The sequence below is a fragment of the Cyprinodon tularosa genome, unplaced genomic scaffold, assembly GCF_016077235.1.
Source record: "Cyprinodon tularosa strain WSP-4 unplaced genomic scaffold, ASM1607723v1 ctg576, whole genome shotgun sequence".
Taxonomy (NCBI): domain Eukaryota; kingdom Metazoa; phylum Chordata; class Actinopteri; order Cyprinodontiformes; family Cyprinodontidae; genus Cyprinodon; species Cyprinodon tularosa.
In genome coordinates this window covers 203,985-224,143 of record NW_024039314.1, presented here as the reverse complement: position 1 = coordinate 224,143, position 20,159 = coordinate 203,985, and the positions used below count along the sequence as shown (strand labels likewise).

Below are 20,159 nucleotides of genomic sequence, written 5' to 3'. Positions count from 1 at the left end.
CAACAAAGGCAAGCATCTGGCCATAGATGTGACAAAGAATTGATTTCTTTATTAAAAAACAGGAAGACCCTTTTATTAGTTCTGAGTGATTGCCAGAGATTTGGAGCAGGTTTTAAGGTTACTTCTGACACGGTTCTACAAGAAACACAAAGTAAAACAAATCAGAAAATTATCATTTCTAAAAGGGAAGGAAAATTAGGAAGTTTTGATTAGAAGGGAAATGCTAAAAACACAATTTGCAACATATCCAATGACTAAAACGTTTAGTTAAAGCAAAAAAAATAAATAAATAAAAAATCTACAGGTTATCAAAGCCATACCTATTGTAAGTGGAAAGCTCAGCTGTTTAAATGTGTCCAAGAGTTCATGCAAAATGACAGTGTGAATAGATAACACAGGTTTTTCCTGTTGAAGTTTGGTCGTTCCTGGATCAAGCTACTAAAAAAAGGTCTTACTGCTAGTAAGTTTATCTAATCTCCTTTTTATAGCAATGATGACTCAGCACTTTCTGCTAACGATTAGAGCTACTGCAGACACAGAGCCTTTTAATTGCCCCTGACCTTAAATCAGACTGTTTTCCCATTGTAGATCACTTATGAGTCACACAAGTACTTATATTTTAAGTAGGATGTCACTTTTTATTACTTTTCATGAAGGCACACTTTTAACAATCATTTCCTAATTTTTTAGAAGCTTTCTAAAATAGTTTGTTTAAATTGTTCTTTGTTCCTTCTGATGAAAGTTGTAGAAATGGGTCAGGTTTGTATCCCACATTGCTTACAGAAATGTTTAGAATGCCTTGGCAGATGGCTGCTCACACTGAGCCTGGTTCTGCTGGAGGTTTCTTCCTGTTACAAGGGAGTTTTTCCTCCCCACTGTCGCTACAAGTAGGCTTAGAGTGAGGGATTGCCTTCATGAGTCAATGCAATCAACTGGTTTTCCTTAAATAAAAATCTTTGAATCAAATTGACAGTATAATCTGGTTGAATTGCAAAGTGCCTTAAGATGACGTGTTGTGAATTGGCGCTATATAAATAAACTACTATAATAAGACCACTGTCCATCTAGAAAACCCATTTTAGTCCCAGCTAAAACCTCCTGGCTGATGTCTTGAAATGTTCCTTCCATATTTCATAAGGTCCCTTCGGTTTGAATGTTTAAGGCTCTTGCCACATCTCCTAAAAAGTCTTAATTTCAGGAACTAACTTTTAAAAAGTTGATGACATGCACATTCACTTAGGGTTTAAAACTAATCCAATAGATAGCAGATGTTATCATATAAACATAGCGGGAAACAATAATGTTGTTTCCCGGTATAACGTACATTTGGTATAGATTAAGTTATTTACATGAAGTGAGGTTAAAGACGTGGGGAAATATTCTGAGAAAGAGATCGGTCCACTAATCTATAAAATAATCTTTCGAACATAGAAGCCTGTTGTGGGTGACAGAATCAGTAACTTAGTGATAATGTGTGAAAAAACAGAGGATGGCTCTCAAACCCATCTGAGAAAATGACCTGCAGACACTGATGGGTGCTGCAGTAGAAGGAAGTGCTGCTTTCACAAGCGCTGGGTGACAGTGACGCACACAAACCCAAACCTCGGCTGTGAAGCAGAAAATTAATGCATCTGTTTTATACTTCAGAGAAAGCCATTACAAGCTCCTGACCTGTTTTTGCTCATTTTAGATGTACCTCTTGTTCTCAACATTTTCAAAATACGATCCTCTAATCTCCTCTCATTTCGCATTTTTCTTGCCCATTCTTAATGTTTCATTATTGTCTCTAATGCAACCTGGCAACACGGAACCCCACCATTTCCTTTTTAAGGCCATTAAGATCCAATGTTTTTACATAGCCACATGAAAGGACTTGTTAACTCTGTTCTTCTCAAACACACCTTGCAACATACTGTGAGTCTGGCCAGACCTCTTTATACCACACGCCAATTAGAGAGCGGAGGGTCTAGAGAGCAATAACTTCTAAAACCAAGGCTGAGCAGCACATTTGGCAGTGCATGTGGCAGGGAATTTATTAGTTTATTACACAGAGAGAAATGGTGCTATAACCAACTTCATGCTCAGCTTCTCGTAAACATAGAGGATGCAGGGGTTATTTTTTGTATTGTTCCTACACAGGTCATTTAACATGCTTCCGAGTATAACAAGGAAACAGGGATGGAAACCATAAAAACTAGCGGTATTCCAATGCAACTTTTTCATTTCCGATATGAAACTGATACAGATATTGCAGCTTTGAGAATTGCTCGATCCAGATATTGACTCTATATGATATCAGAACGAGTCATCCTTCATCAACTGACCAAAATGAACAAATGGGTTTCAGAAACTTTTAACAGAAGTAGTGTTTCTATCAGCCGTTAAAATCCGATAACATTATTTTTGGCTAATATTAAAACAATATCCGATACTAATATCAGACCGGGACAGCCCAATTAAAAACATGAAACATCGTTCGGCGCTATGGACCTAAGCTACACAAAGAATGTGGCTCATTTAACAGCTTAACAATTACACCAAAAACATTTGGTATCTTTGCATTAAGTTGCATCCAAGACTCATCAACACAGGACAGGTGAGAGTGCAGAAATAAAATAAAAGCCATCATTATTAGAGGTTGAAGGTAAATGATCAGTGGATTTTATGATGAATTGATCAAAGATCAAAGCAAATATAAAGCTTAAAAGCAAAAAAATCTTTATACAGTAAAGCAGATCAAAATTATCCTACCTGTATAAAGACATGCAATATATTTAACATAAAATTATATTTAAATTTCAATACGTTTATTATATTCTAGTCTATTAAATCATGAGTTGAATAATAAGGAATTATTGACACTAACAAAATTAAAATGAGAAATTCCTGAAAGAAGGTTTAATGTCGTGTCCTGCTGAATGTTTGTTAACGTGAAAACTACAAACTTGCATAATGACCAAATTGTTTTCAGACGCCAAATGCTGCCACGATGTTGAAAATAAATTATGGATAAAAAATAAGCTGCTGATTATCATTTTGTGTCAAGGAATTTATATGAAGCCAAAATTCCACCAGCATTCCTCAGTGTCTCTTTGGATTCAAATAATACTAAATGAAAGCAAAAAAAAATCTTTAGTTCATAAAACCAATATTTATTGTGAGTGGAAAGCTGACCTGTTAAGACTTTTTTTAAAGAACTTTTTTAGTGTGGCTTTCCTTAATAAAGCCACTGAAAAGGGTCTGTCTGTGAGTAAGTTCATGTGCTGTCCTTTTTATTCCACACTAATGATGACTCAGCCATTTCTGCTAACAATTAGAGCTACTGCACTCATTCAAATATCCACTACATCATGCAGATCCCTGAGTCGCAGCATTTTCAAGTCAAGAAATGCTACAGCATCACCCGTCTGCCCGTTTCATTCCATAACATACTAAATTTGATCCTAAGCTCAGTCTGCTTCGGATTTTTAACATTTAAAAAAAATTTCCTGCATGACTTTACAACATGCTCTGTATTTCACAGGGGTTCAGCAATACCATGCAATTACCTAATCTAATGCCACTCGATGCACATGTTCTCTGCCTTTAATGAAGATTCCCTCATACCTGCATATCAGATGGTTGAAGAGGCCTTAGCCCTATGTTAATACTTTTTCTAAATATACTGGCAAAAGTTAAGGGGAGCTCTAAGGTGATAAAGCACAATATATAATTTCCTAATTTAATTTTGATCTGATAAGCAAATTTTTAGGTGGACCACAGTTTTAAATGGTTTTAAATGATGCTACAGTGTTAAATTATTTATACAACATTAAGGTCAAACACATGTTAAATTGAGACAAGCAAAAGCTGCTTTTATTTTAGTAACCAAGCACCGTCTAATACTAGCACTGGTTTCAGATATGTGTTGACAGGAACCCAGGGAAGAAGAAGACTATAAAAGTATGATAGTAATATCAACATGTTATGAACCAAAATGCTGGATGATTACTATCTGATGGATTGGCCTGATGTTTCCATGGTGACATTGACTTAGAACCACTTTTTCACAATCCAGCCTGCAATGTGAGGTCCATACACTCGGGCATAAACTCGGGCTCTTGTCTACACACAAAAAGGCACACAGTACACATTAAATGCTACTATAGAAGGTATGATTAATGATAGAATTTCAATAATTCTACTTGGATATGCAATTTATACCTTGTTAGGGTATTTTCTCTGGGGGGAAAATGATGATTGTCATAAACATCTCTTTCCACCTTTTTAACAATTAAATTAGGCTTTCCTGGAACTTCCTCAATAATATATTTATGGGCTAACTAGGATTTCCGAAGGGCAAAAAAAAGAAGATATTTTCATTATGATAGCAAGATTATAATAGATGTAATTTACATAAATTCAGATAGATGGTGGAAACATTAACTACTTGTTCAAAATTTAGCTATTATTCCACAAATTCCTTCAGCGTACTGAAGAGAAATAGTGTTCCTGTGAAACCAGTTGTTCTTGGTTCGCCACTGTTCCTACAGCAGATGGACTTTTAGACATCTATTTAAATAAAAATAAGTACATTTGAATGTTGTCAAAAGCACTACAAATATACAACAAAAAATAGAAGAAAAGTATTCCAAGAACTTATTTTAACTAGAGTAATACAATTGTTTTCATAGTTGAATGAAAATGGAAAAATAGATTAACGAACTACAGCAGCAGATTCTTCTTTGTAGCTACTCCCTCATGTGACTCCACCTTGAAATCAGCCAGTTACAGTCTGCTACAACTAGTCCTTGTGATAGTTATCAAATTCAGAATTGATTTATTGGGGGGAAAAAAAACAAAAAACAAAGACTGTAGACCAACTTCCAGGATTTGAAAAAAAATAAGGTAAATATTACAGTAAGTAAATAATTTCATGGTATTTCAGTTCCAGAGTAATTAAATTAAAATCCAGAACTGTGTTCCTGTCAATAAAATCCATATCTGTAACATGTCTGTCAGATAGATCAGCTACAGCTGAAGCATTCATTAAGTTCATGACCTTTTAAAATATTTTTTTCAGCCCTCTCTTGACGATGATGTAATAAATATATCTAATGGGAGTTTACAGTGATACTGTAATCACACTGCGTGCTCTGCAACATGTGACATGTTACAATCAAAAATCATAAAAATTTAAATATCTGGTGATGGGCAGCGAAATTAGAAGGTATTGAGATTATGTTGTTTTTATAGTATAAATTCTAGCTTCAAGACAGCCAATCGGTAAACAAGTTAGAACCTCTGTACATTAAAATTAAAATAAATAAATTCAAATGGGTTTAAATAGAGAAAATATATAAGTAAACTTGTTACAATAGGAAAATTACAGCATACATTTTTTTAAAATAAAGACATTTGATGTTTTATATAGAATTAATGCATTTCAAGGCCTCAGTCTACTTTCCTCCCACATGCAAACACTCAGCCACCATCACACTTTTCTACCCCCTAACAGCTGTTTTCTCCTCTTAACACCTCCACTGTCTGCCCTACAAATCCACCTATAACCATTTCACCATACATCCATCCATCAAAAACTGACTCATCACATCTTTATACCCAATGAACAGTATTGGCCTCCCAAACCCCCAACTCCCCCCATTAATTAAATCCACATCACATAAACTGAATGCACAAATGCCAGCCCTCAAGCTCAGACTGGTAAACAGACAATGCATTAAAGCCCTAGCTGTTTTTATTGACACTCATTACTAACACACATAATGAAATGCAGGGCTGAAGGATCAAAATTATGTGCCTACACAAACATTTTAATGTATGCACATACAAGATCAAAAGCTCCAGGAATGCAAAAAACAAGGCCCAGAGGCTGAATCACTGTCTATAAAGACTATTTAAGAAAGGAAATGGGTCAGGATCCATGTCTGAGTCACAGCACCAAGGCCCCCCAGATTGGCTCCATAATCAGACAGAGTCCCCAAGCAAACCAGCTAAAAATGAGCTGCTGGGCAGAATTGCAAGAGGAAAACAAAATGGCTTAGAGGCAGAGTTCATCTACACAGCAAATTGATTAAATAATTAGTTTAGTGAGGGTGAGAAAAGCATGTTAGTGAAGGAGGCGCTTGGTTGCTCTCATTATCCTCTTTATCTCCTTCATCTTTCCTCAAGATAAACACGTAGAAGAAATCCAACTTTAATCCAAGCTGAATGAATACACAAGCTAATGGGGACCCCTCAGGCTCATAAGCATTTTAATATTTTCATGTTAATGAGGCAAAGGGGAAACAGTAAAGTCTGCATGTGTGAAAATAGGCAAGACAAGAATCTTTGATGATCTTCTTAAAGTCCAGCTGATTAAGTTGAGCGTTACTGCTTGTCCTATGGATCTATTGGTAATTAATAATAACAAAAACTGGGTTAGATAATGGAAAGTGTGTAAAAGTAATGCTTCGGTTATTCTGTCAATGCTTCAATGATCACATGCTGGCTTTTAGGATTGACTGTGTTGCTCTTCACATTGTGCAACAGATTAATCACGACTGAGCTGAGCTGAGTGGTTAAAACGGCGGTAGATGATGTGAAAGACTGAGCTGTCATTTTGATGGATTTCAATATACTTTTTGTCATAAAAATAATTTCTGTTTGGCAGATAACACATTATCATCGTCATGTCCATTTAGTTGTAAAGTGCCTTCAATGAATAAATTAATGAATTACTTTTTTACACAATCCAGTAAAATCACAAATTAGACACACACATTGTGTATAATTCTAATAATATATAAAATTCCATTATACATATCATGTTTGTGTCAGTAAATGGGTATGAAGAAGTTAAGCTCATTTAATTATACCTCTTCTCCTTCCTATAATCCCAAGCAAAAAATAATCCAATTCCTACTGCACTTATGAGTCCATACAACTCCAAAGTCCATTAGCAAAGCAAATATATTTACTTGTGTACATACAAACATGTCTACAGGTTTCATTCATGCAATAACCACCAAGAGCCCAAATGACCAATTGAAAAAAAAAAAAAAATATAAGAATATATAAGAAAAAAGTATTTTCCTAAACAGTCTCTTGCTCGGACATTGCTTTAATTTAACACCGACTCTGTTCCATACTATCGCAGCACTTATTGAAATGCACATTCGTTTGAAGTTTGTTTTTCCATGTTACTAAATGGTGCCTCTAGCTCAGCAAAATATTTTTATATGCTGTCTGGTAGCTGTTTATAAGTAGCTTTATACATTAATTATCAATTTTACCAGATCAGAGGATCTAAGAAAGCAAGAATAAATTAATAATGGATCAGTGTGGTCATGATAGACAGCGTTATGATTTATCTTGATGACTCTTTTCTGCAGTTTGAATAGCAGTTTGAGATATGCCCTGTAGGTGTTACCCTAGACTTTAAAGGAAAATTCCGGTTTTTAACACTTTTAGCCCATTTTCTGTAGTGTCCAGGATGAAATCGAATGATCGACACCAAAATTTTGACGATTGGTCCTGTCTCTGCTATTTGGCTCATGCAGAATCCCCCCCTGGCTGCTTCAGAATGGCTTCCATAGTGCATGTCCGATAAGGTCCTTAAAACAACCTTAAACGTTCTTTTTTTAAAATATTCTACTCACCGGGTCGTCAGCGCTGTTCAATGACGTTCCAAAAAAAGTTTCGTGAAGAAAAAACGTTCCTGTCTTGTTTTATTTAGCATTTTGTAAATCCCAGAACTATTTTTTCCGATACATCACAACCGCTTATAAACTTCCGCTTCCTGTTCGAATCTGAAGCGTTGCACACTCCAGACCACTAGTTCGCGACGGTATCCTCTACCGTCAAACTCAAAGTCCAATATCTCCTCCTCAAGAATCCACCTTTCGTATTCCATTTTCAGAGTTTTTTAAAGTGTTTAACAGAGACGTTAGCACCTCGACATTGGAGTACACAGAGTGAAGCATAAACACTTGGGCCTTGCGAAAAGACTACAACTAAGTGTAAACAGGCCCCTGTTCCGTTTCCGGTGGCGGAGGGATATTGACTATTCCAACAGAACTCAATGGGATTTACAAAATGCTAAATAAAACACTACAGGAAAGTTTTTTCTTTACGAAACTTTTTTTGGAACGTCATTGAACAGCGCTGACGACCCGGTGGGTAGCATATTTTAAAAAAAGAAAGTTTAAAGGAATAATACACCCAAAACATGATTAGCCTTCATTTTCTACTCACCCCCATGCTGAACAACACTCTGGAGTACTTTTTTGATATCTCAAATGCATCTGGAGATCTGGGAGGCTTCTTGCTGTCTGCTGACATTCAAATAATGGAGGTCTATGGTGACGGAGACAGAAAGGTCCATAAAAGTCCACAAAAAACGTGTCAATATTCCTCCATACTGCTCGTCCAATGTAATCCAAGTGTCCTGAGTGGGTAGCATCCAGAATTTACTCGAAACGAAGTCATTTAGAATGTTTTTAGAGCATAAACAGTAGTGTATAGAATTTCCTGAAAGCGCGCACATGCGCGCTCACGACGCTAAGGAAGCCGGCAGACCAAACCAGATGAAAGTGCGCATTCAGCATCTGCTCTGCCAATAATGCAAGCGTAGAAGAAGAAATGTGCTGTTTACCTGTGCAAAGAAAGAAACAACGAAAGAAAAATGTCTGAGGACTTCAGTGTGGAGGAAGAGCATGAGTTCTTTGCCGAGCTGAATGCGCTGGTTTGGTCTGCCGGCTTCCGTAGCGTCGTGAGGTTGTTTTAAGGACATTATCGGACATGCACTATGGAAGCCATTCTGAAGCAGCCAGGGGGGGATTCTGCATGAGCCAAATATCAGAGACAGGACCAATTGTCAAAATTTTGGTGTTGATCATTCGATTTCATCCTGGACACTACAGAAAATGGGCTAAAAGTGTTAAAAACCGGAATTTTCCTTTAAGAAAATAGCTCAGGAATAGTAAGGTGTTAACAGTTTAATTTCAACAGTCAAAGGGCGGCAGTTTTTTGGATCAGCAGCAGCTGTCTGATGGACTTTTTAGGCAAACCTATGAAGACACCATTGCAGTAATCAATTGTACTTAAGATAAATGCATAAATTCGTTTTTCTAGATCCTGTTTGGACATTGGTCCTTTAATCCTGGAGATATTCTTCAGGTGTTAAAAGGCTGACTTAGTAACTGCCTCTGTGTCCCTCTGAAGGTTCAAGTCTGAGTCTATCATGACACCAAGATTTTGGCCATAATCAGTGGTATCTAGCTGTAGTAACTAAGGCTATGAGCTAACTGTGGATCTCTCCTCCTTTGACCGTAGATTATTACCTCAGTTAAGTTTTTATTCAGTTGGAGAAAATTATAGTGCATCCACATATTGATCTGTTCTAAGCATGTAACCAATGCTCTGATGGGTTCATAGTTACCCAGTGACATTGTGATGTCAAGCTATATTTGACACCCAGTGCAATAACTATATTTATAAATATAAATAAATATCCATCTATATAAATACCAATGTAAACACCCTTTGCAATAACTCGGTATAATGATCTTACTATATATATAAAAAAATCTATCATATGTGGACGCACTGCATATACTGTATATATCCCATGCACTTTTTCATCCTTTGGCAAATTCTTCTTCTTTGACTATTTGAGCTGATGTAGTAAGTACATTTCTCCAATGTGAGATCAATAAAGTAAGTTAATCAATTAATCAATCAATTGTTTGTGTAGTTACGGTAACTGGTGCTATTGTTTGCTATAATCTGAGCAAAAAGGGGCATGTAGATGTTGAAGAGGAGGGGCCCCAGAATAGAGCCTTGAGGAACCCCACATGTGATTTTTCTGGTCTGTGATTTAAACGTCTCCACTGGGAAAATCAGTAAATTATATTTAATGCTTTGCAATACAGACAATGTTTTGCTTTAGTAGGAATTAAGACGCTTCTAGATAGATTTACACTAAGCATGTTTGATGTGAGACTTCTAGTTGGCATCTTGTATTTGTTAGCAGAGGGCAGCTGAATTTATAATCAGTTAAAGACAGCAAAGAAGGGACAGGGTAATCTTGTTAGTGAGGCAGGTGCATTAGTCAAGTTGAGAAGTAAAAACTTTATAAAGAAGATGAGCTTGGATTTTACTAGTAAGCTTTAAATGAAATCAGAGTGGACCACTGTGCTGACCTGCTTGCTGAATCTAAAATCAGAGTTGTGCATCAATCCAAGATTCCTGAACAACAGACAGGACCAGCAGCTTAATAAGCAGAGCCTCTGGCTTAAAATGCAACAAGCAGTTCCTAGGAAATTCAGCACCACTTTATATCTCAAACAGAGTCTGGTCCGACTTTGGTGAAAACCATCAATTCAACCATAAAGGTCCAAATCGATTCATCTGAGATAATCTGTTATGTGGGCTTATTATTTCGTTTGTCTCTAAAAAAAAAAAAAATTCTGCAGGTGAACAGGTTTCATTATGTTGAACAGCAATATATTTCAATACATGTTTCTGAGCACAGCCAAGAGGTGAAGATCTAACAAGCTATCTTTGACCACAGAGTGTACTTTGAATTTTGGACTTATGCATTAATTTCACGCAGGTGCAAGAAGGCAGTCATACCTTAGCATAGGCGGATCTACTGGGGTGGCATAGGGTGGCAACTGCCACCCTAAATGACAGCCTTGCCACCCCAGCTGCCACCCCAGTTGGCGGTAGGGGTGGCGAGGCTTATAAATTATGGATCATTTGAGAATTACGGCCGCTAATTTCCAATGTCGGAATGCAGTGAATGCAGCACGAGATGACGCGAGAGCGACTGAGACTGATTGTTTTGAAAACCGAATGGGGCAAAGCGAGGGAGCCAGGGGTGATGGGGAGAGGAGACACGGGAAGAAACAGGTGAAAACTGATTAACTATCTATCGAGAAATGAAATCATAATGAAAGCACAATGTTGCTAGCATAGCTGCAATGCTGATTTTGAGATGATAAAAATCAGGTTGCAGAACGTTATTTCTCTATCTATGATGTTAGTTAGGCCTGACGTCTCAGGCTCATAAAGACATATTTGCGGTCAACTATGACAGAAAAGAGACTATATAGTTTGGTTGTACTCAAATCAAAACGCACAAAGGCATTGGATCTAAATAAAGTTGTGAAGCGTTTTGCTGAGCAACATGGAAATCGCTGCATTCAGCTGTTATAGTCATGTTAACTTGATGTTATGCTCTCTGGTGAGCCTTTACAGAGCTGTTACATTTTGTTTTGGCACCTGAGAAAATCTGATATTTCCTTTAATAAAACCAAAAGTGTTAAAAGTTAAAAATGTGATACTGGTGTAAATCCTGCTTAATATGAAGCAGTGTTGTTGTTTCTTTTTTTGTATATATAATATGAAACTATCCAGAAATGACCCGTATGAACCTACTCACAAGCAAAATGTATTTTTATGTTGCTTCTTTTCAGATTTGTGGAGATTTTGATGTAACATACAGAACCCGCCTTTTGTTGATTTGTTGATACAGCAGTATGGAGGACCAACTCTGCCATATTTAAAAATAAATACAGAAATAAATAAATGCTTAATAAGTAAATAAGCATACAATTGATTGCCACCAAAAATACAAACAACAAATAAATGTAAGTAGAAATTAAATTATACAGCTAGTCATAAAGGTATATAACTCTTTTAATTGGTTTCTTTATTTCTTTGCCTTTTTAATATTCACCTTATTTATTTTTTTGTCATTTATTATCTTCAACTTCATTTTTTCATTACTTATATTTTTAAGTATTTATTTATGTGCATGTTATCATATTTTTGTCTGTTTTATTCTTCCTTTGTATTTTTTTACCCTAGTTATTTCTTCGCCGCTATTTCTTTCTGCCTGCCCTTTTTACATTTCTGCCTGCCATTATCATATAATTTCTAATTACATTTATTTGTTGATTGTATTTTTGGTGGCAATTAATTGTATGCTTATTTATTTATTGAGCATTTATTTATTTCTGTATTTATTTTTAAATATGGCAGAGTTGGTCCTCCATATACAGCTCTATCTACAGCATATTTACATGCATGAAATGTCCCTTTCATGTTGCCGTAACTGCTGTATGTCAAGTTACTGAGGAACAAATGGGGTAAATGTGTGTTCAGAGTAAACATTACATAGATGTCCAGTACCTTGTTCGGGTGCCTTGACCCATTTATTTCTACTGTGTAGTTCTGCTCGCTTTAGTCCAGCTCAGTCCATAGATCTCTGATGGGGAACTTTTTCTTTCTATCGTTTCTTCTTGTGCAAATGCTGCAAAGCTGCCTCTCTGACAGTCAATCTCACACATCTGCGACTCAGCAACTGTGTCTTACCTTAATATCTTTCCTGTCATAAGGCCCCTCTAGAAGTAGTGTTATCATTCTTCTATCTCCTATTAAGTGAGATCTCATTGTACGATGTATTATTAATATTAACTGTTTCACATGAAACACTAGTACTGTACATACTATTTTCACCAAACTGTGATTAAATTCAGTGTAAACAAATGCCATATGTTGCCACCCCTAAAAAATTCCTGCCCCCCTCTTGCCACCCCATAAATATTTTTCTAGATCCGCCCCTGTACCTTAGGACTTCAAGCTGCTTTCTAAACAGCTGCAGATTCAGACTTTGAAACTTAAATGCTTGGATTGTAGAAGGTCCAGCTAGAATGTAGACAGTAATACATTTAATAATTAAAAATACATTCTACACAAATGGCCGGCTGTTCTGAAACACCTTTTTTTTCCTCATGTATTTGTATTTCAAGCATGAATCTTTGGTAAAATAAGCCATTACTGTGCAAATGGTAAAAAATAAAATATAAATCTGAGCAGAGTAATCTTTTTTCAGTGAGAAATTCTTCTGCTGCCATAAAAATAAAGGTAAATATCTATTTCTGTTATATGTGAGAACACGTTAAAAGGTCCCCCAACAACAAAGACTTTTTTTTCATAGAAAACTTGCAAAGTCTCCCCCTGCTGGCCATAAGCAGCTTTACAAAAGTCCTGGAAATCAATGTCTCTTCAGATCCTTTTTCTTACTTACTTTTTTACTTAAAAAAAAAAAGAAAATACAAATCAAGTTTTCTGGAAAAACTTTTAATCAAAAAACAAATGTTAGCATATGCATAGAGGGCTGTTTGAAGACTAATGTTCTTTGCACTGCCAGCCTGGGACAGCCATCTTTGTGGGTTTCACACCTAAAAAAAAAAACCTCCTCATATAAAATAACTTCTTGTCTGTTTATTGGATCTTGCATGCATCGCTAGATTCAAATTTAAGAAATGTAAATAAAACCCTAAAAGTTTTAAGACTTCGGAATTTTACAACCACCAACTGCATTTTGTTTTACTAAGATTGTGAGAGGTAATCCGAACAGGTGGTGCATTGCTTTGAAGTGACAGGAAATGATGCTTGGTTTTCAAGGTAACGCGTGTCTAATTTAATCCACGTCTAAATCTAGCTCATGGGTTTATTATATTACAAAACAACTAGCTTAATGAAAACTAAGGTCTGCAGCAGAAAGTTCAGGGACAAAGCTGGGGAGAAGCTTAATGCAGAGTATTGTATATATATTGTATAAAACAATATAAATATAAAACAATATAAAACACCATTTCAAGCAATGCATAGTTCCTGCATAATTATGCAGTGATTCTTTTCTTAAGGGACACGAAAGCTCTTCAGAGAAGATGAAAATTGGAGCTAAATGATGACAATCCTGAAAGAAAACTTGCTGGACGCTGCAAAAGACTGGAGGTTCTGGCGGAGGTTCACCTTCCAGCAGAGACGACCAAAAACAGATACTATATGATGGCTTAGATGGATCAGGAGTGTCGAGTGGGAGCATCCTTCCTTCCTTTATCTGCACAACTGATTTCTATTGTTGGCTCATTGACACATTTTTTTCTCAACTTTAATAATCACTATCAGCTATGTTAAAGTAGAACAATATACCCCTGATTTAGATCAAACCAAATTAAATACTAAAAATTAATAAAATGATAAACCCTGAAATTGATGGGAACATGTTTTTAAAATCTTACCCATCAGTAATTCAACATTAATATTATATTGGTTTCATAAACTCAATCATAAAATTATATTCCAATTATATTCCAATCATATTGATAGATGTATGTCTGCACAAAAGAAACAAAACCTATTAATAGAGATAACTATAGTGAGTTCCTGTTAAAACAGAAACCAACTGATATTATATGCTGTGTTCTCCTTAGGCAGCTTGTCTCACAATGAAACAATGAGCGTGCTGAAAGGACCCGGGCCAAATGGTGTTCCAGCCTTTTCCTTCCTGCCCACAACAACAACAAAAAAAATAGAGCAGAAAGCCTCACACCATTTCCTCCGGACCTCTGCCGGCTAAGGTTGACTCAACCTTAAAGTGCAAATCGACATGTATCAACGTGTATACTGGTTTCCTGTCCAGAGCATGTTGGAAACAGTTAATGAGTTACTGGGGAAGATGCCAAAATGCCAGAGTGTTCGGAAGAGGGTCTTAAGAGGGGGAGACGGTTCCCAAGCCTCTGAGAACAGAACCGTCTCTCTTTTTCCAGTTTGGCGGATTTAAATTCTTTCTCTCACGCTGCTGCACACCAATGAGATGCTTCACATGGAAACACCAAAACAACATCAGAGTACTCATCTCAGGAGTAATACACCCAGTATTTATCTGCTACATTTTTAAAGATAATTAGCTTTAACCAACAGGGGCATTTGGACAAACCCCCCAGCATCATAATTAAACGGTTATCATGGAGAAAGCCTGACGATGGGATTAGAAATTTGATCCAGACAGGTGATACAATTCAAAAACTGGGAATCAGATGTTGAGGGTAAAAAAAGAAGCTCTAAATGAGTAAAATACGATCTTACCATAACAGCAGAGAAGACACATCTTTGAGTTTTTACCTTTCCGGCTCCAAAACCGGTACTTGCGTCGTCGATTCATTTTTAGTCCAGTCAATGTTTTTTTCTACCATGTATTAACAGTTGATCAGTGAGATCTTCTTCCTTTCTCAGACTATACCAGGGTCTGTCTCAGCTGGGACTTTCTGTAAATACTCCAAAGGTAGTTCACGTTTTGTCGAAGAGGAGAAATAAAGATGAGGTCAAAATTATTATTTCACCTGGGTAAAGTCCACAGATACACCACCGTTTAGAAAATTTAGCCTTCTTTCTTTCCTTTGCAACAGCAAACAAGCAGTGACACCCTGCCTGGAAATATTATACTGTTAGAAGTTCTAAAACTCAAGAAGGGCAAGGTGAATCATCCATCCTGCGTCCTAACATCTGTCTGTCTCCTCAGGGAAGGAATATCCAGAATTTCACAAAAGTGACAGAATTACATAATCTGGTTCAGAAGTTCCACTAAAACAGCTTCCTAAAAGCATCTCCAGGTCCATCAATGTCCTATGATTGAATTCTTCTTTCATTTTAAGCTCAACTTGAGTTCAAAAAGGAAAAGTAGAGTCTTGCAAGTTTCTGGCCAAAGTACCCTGTCAAACAATACCAGTCAGAGAAGGGAAGCAACATGCTTCACGGTCAGGAAGCTGCAGCTGGTGAGTGGAAAGAAAAAAACTCTTTCCTGGCAGAATCATGGCACAAACTTTAATTTCTACTAATACTTGGGATCAAGTTTGAGACAAACATTCCTCATTCTGAATATAAGATGGAAAATATCTCTTTTCTGTCAAAGATATTTTATCGAAAATAAAAAAAGAAGTCAAAGTACAAGTCTTAGGTACGTTTTAAGAAATGTATGTCTCTTTCTGTACATGAACAAACCCATGTATCAAAAAAAGGAAAGAAATATTGTTATGTTAATGTCTTCAGTGTCACATTTCCTTTGAGTTTCTCTAACAAAGAGAGACTGCAGTCTTAAGAAAAGATCAATTAGTACAGTAAGAGTAAACACCCACCCACTCCCTGAAGAAGAAAAATAATCTATTGCTTTTTGTCTCCACCTACTGGAACTGCCTAACACATCTACCTTCATTTATATACTAATAAAGAAATACAAGCACTACATACAGCTATTTCTGCATTTTCTGAGGTCTATGACACACACAGGCATTGGCCATACCCTCTTCCATGATGGGAAAAAAATATTACTAAATGAGCAAATAAACAGCATCTTCAGATTCTTTTAAAAGAAGTGTGAGATGTTCCTGTTGTGCATATAAATTGTTGGAGAAGGAATGAAAACATTTTCTTCTTTCCTTTATCTTCTTCATAATATAATCATATTTTGCATTATTTTATTATTATTGCTGGAAATTGCAACATGCGGAAAGAGCAGACTGTATTTATGTACCTCTTTCACTTTGACCACTTAATATAAATGCTTAGATGGTCAGTAACATATTTATTTATTTATTATAAAGTGCTCATTAATCATACACTGAGATTTCTTTAGAATGCTTAAAGTTAAAAAAAAATATTTCAGGAGAAATAAAATAGGATAGAAAAAATGGCAAACCACAAAAAAAGGTTTAAAAACACATTGATTCTATACTTCTACATCACTTTCTTTAATTTCTACTGTGAAATGTTTTAGAATGTAAATAAAATTTAGAAACTGAAAAAGATTGATGAAGTAAAAAAACAAATTACAAAAAAAAAAAAAAGTATTTCATTCTGACTTGAAAACCTGAATATGTACCAAATGTATGGAGTTTCATGCAAACTGTTCTGGTACCAACAGCCTTGCCATGCTAAGCGTCAGTCGGTTAATACTGGTGGCATTATTCTTTCTGTCAGATGGCTTTTTGTCATCTTCCAGCACTCCCTTTGAACTTTAGCACCATAGATGCTATAACCTGGATTAGGTGTGGATGTCTACTGCAGTGAAAGTCAATAAAACAGCTTGAATATTGGACACCTGTACATATAAGCTCATGAAATTTTCTATGCAACTATGACATTCCACACAGTCCTTGGTGTTATCAGTGGGATATACTGACAATATATACACGACATTATGCAGCCCGATTTCAAAGCAACCTATATCTCATATATTCTCCCATATTCTTCTGTTTGGTTTGGATTTAAGAAAGTCATTTTAAGCACTTCAACAAGTATCACATTGTAAAGTAACGGGTGATGCAATTCAGAGTCACATTGAAAAAATATTCAGCACCAATCTTCTCTCTCTTATGGATCAAGCTCCAGTGTCCGAAATTTCTGAGCTAACCCCCATAGAACAGGGTTTATGAGAAATTTCCTCCAGAATTTCAACTGGCAAGGATTAACGGCCCACCTCTTATCCTGTCCCCAGACCTACTGAACACATTTGTATCATCTGTATGTTCAGGCTGCATGCGTTATGGACCAGAGTGACCAACACATGCTTTATTTGACCAAGCTGGTGACCAGCATGATGTACAGATGTCCCACACACCATGGAGGCAGCTCTTTGTTAAAGGTATCGTGGAGGATTTTCTTTTTCCTGGTGGATCTAAATAAGTGGTGCTTCTCATTGTCAATCATTCTGATGATATGTTTACGTAAAGCCATCCTAAGTACATGTCTCCATAGGTAGCTTTCAGCCAGTCATTGAAGCTCACCTTTTTCCCCATCGTTCTTTGAAAATGGACGAGGGTCGTAAGAGATAAAGTGTCTACAAAGTGTATGAGAAAAAAATAAAGGTGTCAGAAGAGAGACACAAGACCAGGGTGTTTTTGGGAGATTCTTTCAAGCGATGGCATACACTGAAATCACAGGTCAGGCTTCCCACTGATACCTTGATTTCAAAGTTTCTACTCGACAGGTAAAGTTTGGCATGCCATTTGGAGAAATCCATTTCACATCACTACTGGTAAATGTTATCTACCTCTATATTGTAACTTTCGAGTGAAGGTAAGATTTATTTAGTAATTTGCATCGTTAGTACAGTAGTTATACGGTGGCCACAGATCCTTATTTACCCTGCAAACATGTCCAAATTTCCACTGCAGCAGACACACACATACAAGCAGGTCATGATTTTTTTTTTATGCACCAGTAGTCTTTTTTGCAGGCAAACTTTTTATATATAAATATTGGCATCCGATCGATCTGTCATTGCGTCCCTGCACCTGCTCGAGGAGAACTTGTCTTGTGCATGCTCTCTCAGGCATTTAATAGGCATATTTTTTGCTACGCTTAGATTTTTTTCACTCTTATCAAAGACCTTGTGACTCCTCCATTTACATGTTTTTCGGGGTTGCTTTGTTGCCAGAAGTCTGTTAAAATAATTAGGAATTTGCCAGCACAAACATTTGGACAAACCCCAATATCCGATATTAACATTGTTGTTATATGCCATAATCAATATTACAAACATATTGTAATTGTATTTCATTACCCTTTAGAAATCTTGAATACTGTGAAATCCAAACCTGTGAGACTCAAGCTCAGCATACATTGTACGATTTTTGGCTCTTTTCAGGCCGATTCTCCGGTCGTGCAAGAATTTTTAGATCGGGCCGAATTTCGGCATTATCGTGCGTCATGTAGTATACAGGGGGTAACGAGGGGGGAGGGGGTGAGAGGCAACCACCTCCTGATCAGGAATCAAAAGTTTGGGAGAAAATTTATGAGGTTTGAAATTCAGTCGGCTGTCCTAAGGTGTTCATAGACAAATCCTGCTGTCTGCGAGCCAATTTACCAATACATCGAGCACTGTGCATGTGCAAACAAGGGAGTTCTTCTTCTTCCAGATTGACGAATCTGACCAGCGCCATCTCTCTGTGCTCAGTGGTTTTGGACATGCAGTGTGAGCAGGTAGACGCATCAGAGCGTCGAATCACACAGTGTGAGAGCATACATCTTGAGCTGTAAACTTTAAACTCTGCAATTTTGTCGTGCAGTTTGAGCTGTGGCTGCGTGCAACAATTGAAAATATCGCACAGTGTATGCTCGGCTTTAGAAACCAACTTTCATACTTTAAATGGTTCAGTCCAACTTGGTTTTCATGCTATAAAGTCTGAGCAAACTTTAGGGGATCCTTTTATGTTAACTAAAATTAATATGTAAAGAAATTAAAATCTTTCAAACTAGCCTTTCTTCATTATTAGTAGTTGAACCACATATTAAGTAAACATATATGATTTAACATTCTGCCAACCATTGCCCTTCAGACAGGGCTGGTCCAAACCTATGTTAGGCCTGCAGCAGACTTAGATCCGGGGAAATCTAGGAGAGGGTGCCAAGTTGAATTGGCTAGGCACAAAGTTATATCACAGGTATCTGGTTATTATTTGCTGAGATCTACAGTTGAAAATAATCCAAAACAAAGATTTTGAAGCTACAATTATCTGAGCTACACAAGAGAACCACTATAGTGACACAGCAAGTGAAGGACAGTGAGAGGGTTTAGCTTAAATGAATAAGCATCAGTGGAGAGAAACAATACCAGCAACAGCAGGCTGGCAGGCCACACAGCTCCTAATTCATACAGTCCCACTGCTTCTTTCTGAGGAAAGAACAAGCGGCTTTATTGTTGGGGAACAAGCTGTCTTCACAGAAACCCCAGCACAGTGCAAGGTCCAATGCTGCCTGGATTAAACACCAAAAACAGTTTCATCACCATTGACTGAAAGCTTGGACTAATGACTTAGTTTTATCTTAAAACAAAGATTAACTTCTGTCCTTAAGGATTCATAACATCTGAACATTTTCATGTACCAAGAAATGCAAAGTTTTACCATTTTTATTGATAATGTCATGTGACAGGCCAACGCATAGTAGCTTATACCTGTGAAGGGGGAAATAAAAGTGCTTCATGCTTTTTTAATACTTTTTACAAGTGAAAAGTGTTGGATTCACTCGTTATCAGGAGCATATCCTTTGCAGAATCAATCTCTGCTGGGGTTACAGCTGTCTTCTGGAAAAATACCCTAAACGTTCATTCAGTATGACTTGTTTGTCAGTTTTTCTTCTAAAAAAATGGTTCAAGATCAGCTAAGTTGGGTGGAGTATGTTAAATAAACAGCTAAATAAATAATGGAACTCCATTGATCTCACATTGGAGAAATTCAAATCTGCATTTAACCCATTCCCTTGGGGAGCAGTGGGCTGCCACTGTGCAGCACCTGGGGAGCAGTGTGGGGTTAAGGGTGTTGCTC

At 36.8% G+C, this 20,159-nt stretch overlaps 1 protein-coding gene across 3 annotated transcripts in view; it reads right to left on the bottom strand.

Annotated features, from left to right (window-relative positions):
• Positions 1-20,159, bottom strand: part of fgd4a (FYVE, RhoGEF and PH domain containing 4a) — a 78,411-nt gene that overhangs the window by 55,413 nt on the left and 2,839 nt on the right. Inside the window, exon 1 of one of the 3 annotated variants that reach the window (XM_038306229.1) lies at positions 14,926-15,060. The exons of the other annotated variants lie outside the window; for them this stretch is intronic. Coding sequence (XP_038162157.1) covers positions 14,926-15,001 — 76 coding nt within the window. The 5' untranslated portion in view covers positions 15,002-15,060. Of the gene's footprint in view, positions 1-14,925; positions 15,061-20,159 lie in introns of those variants that run through there. 3 annotated transcript variants of the gene reach the window in all.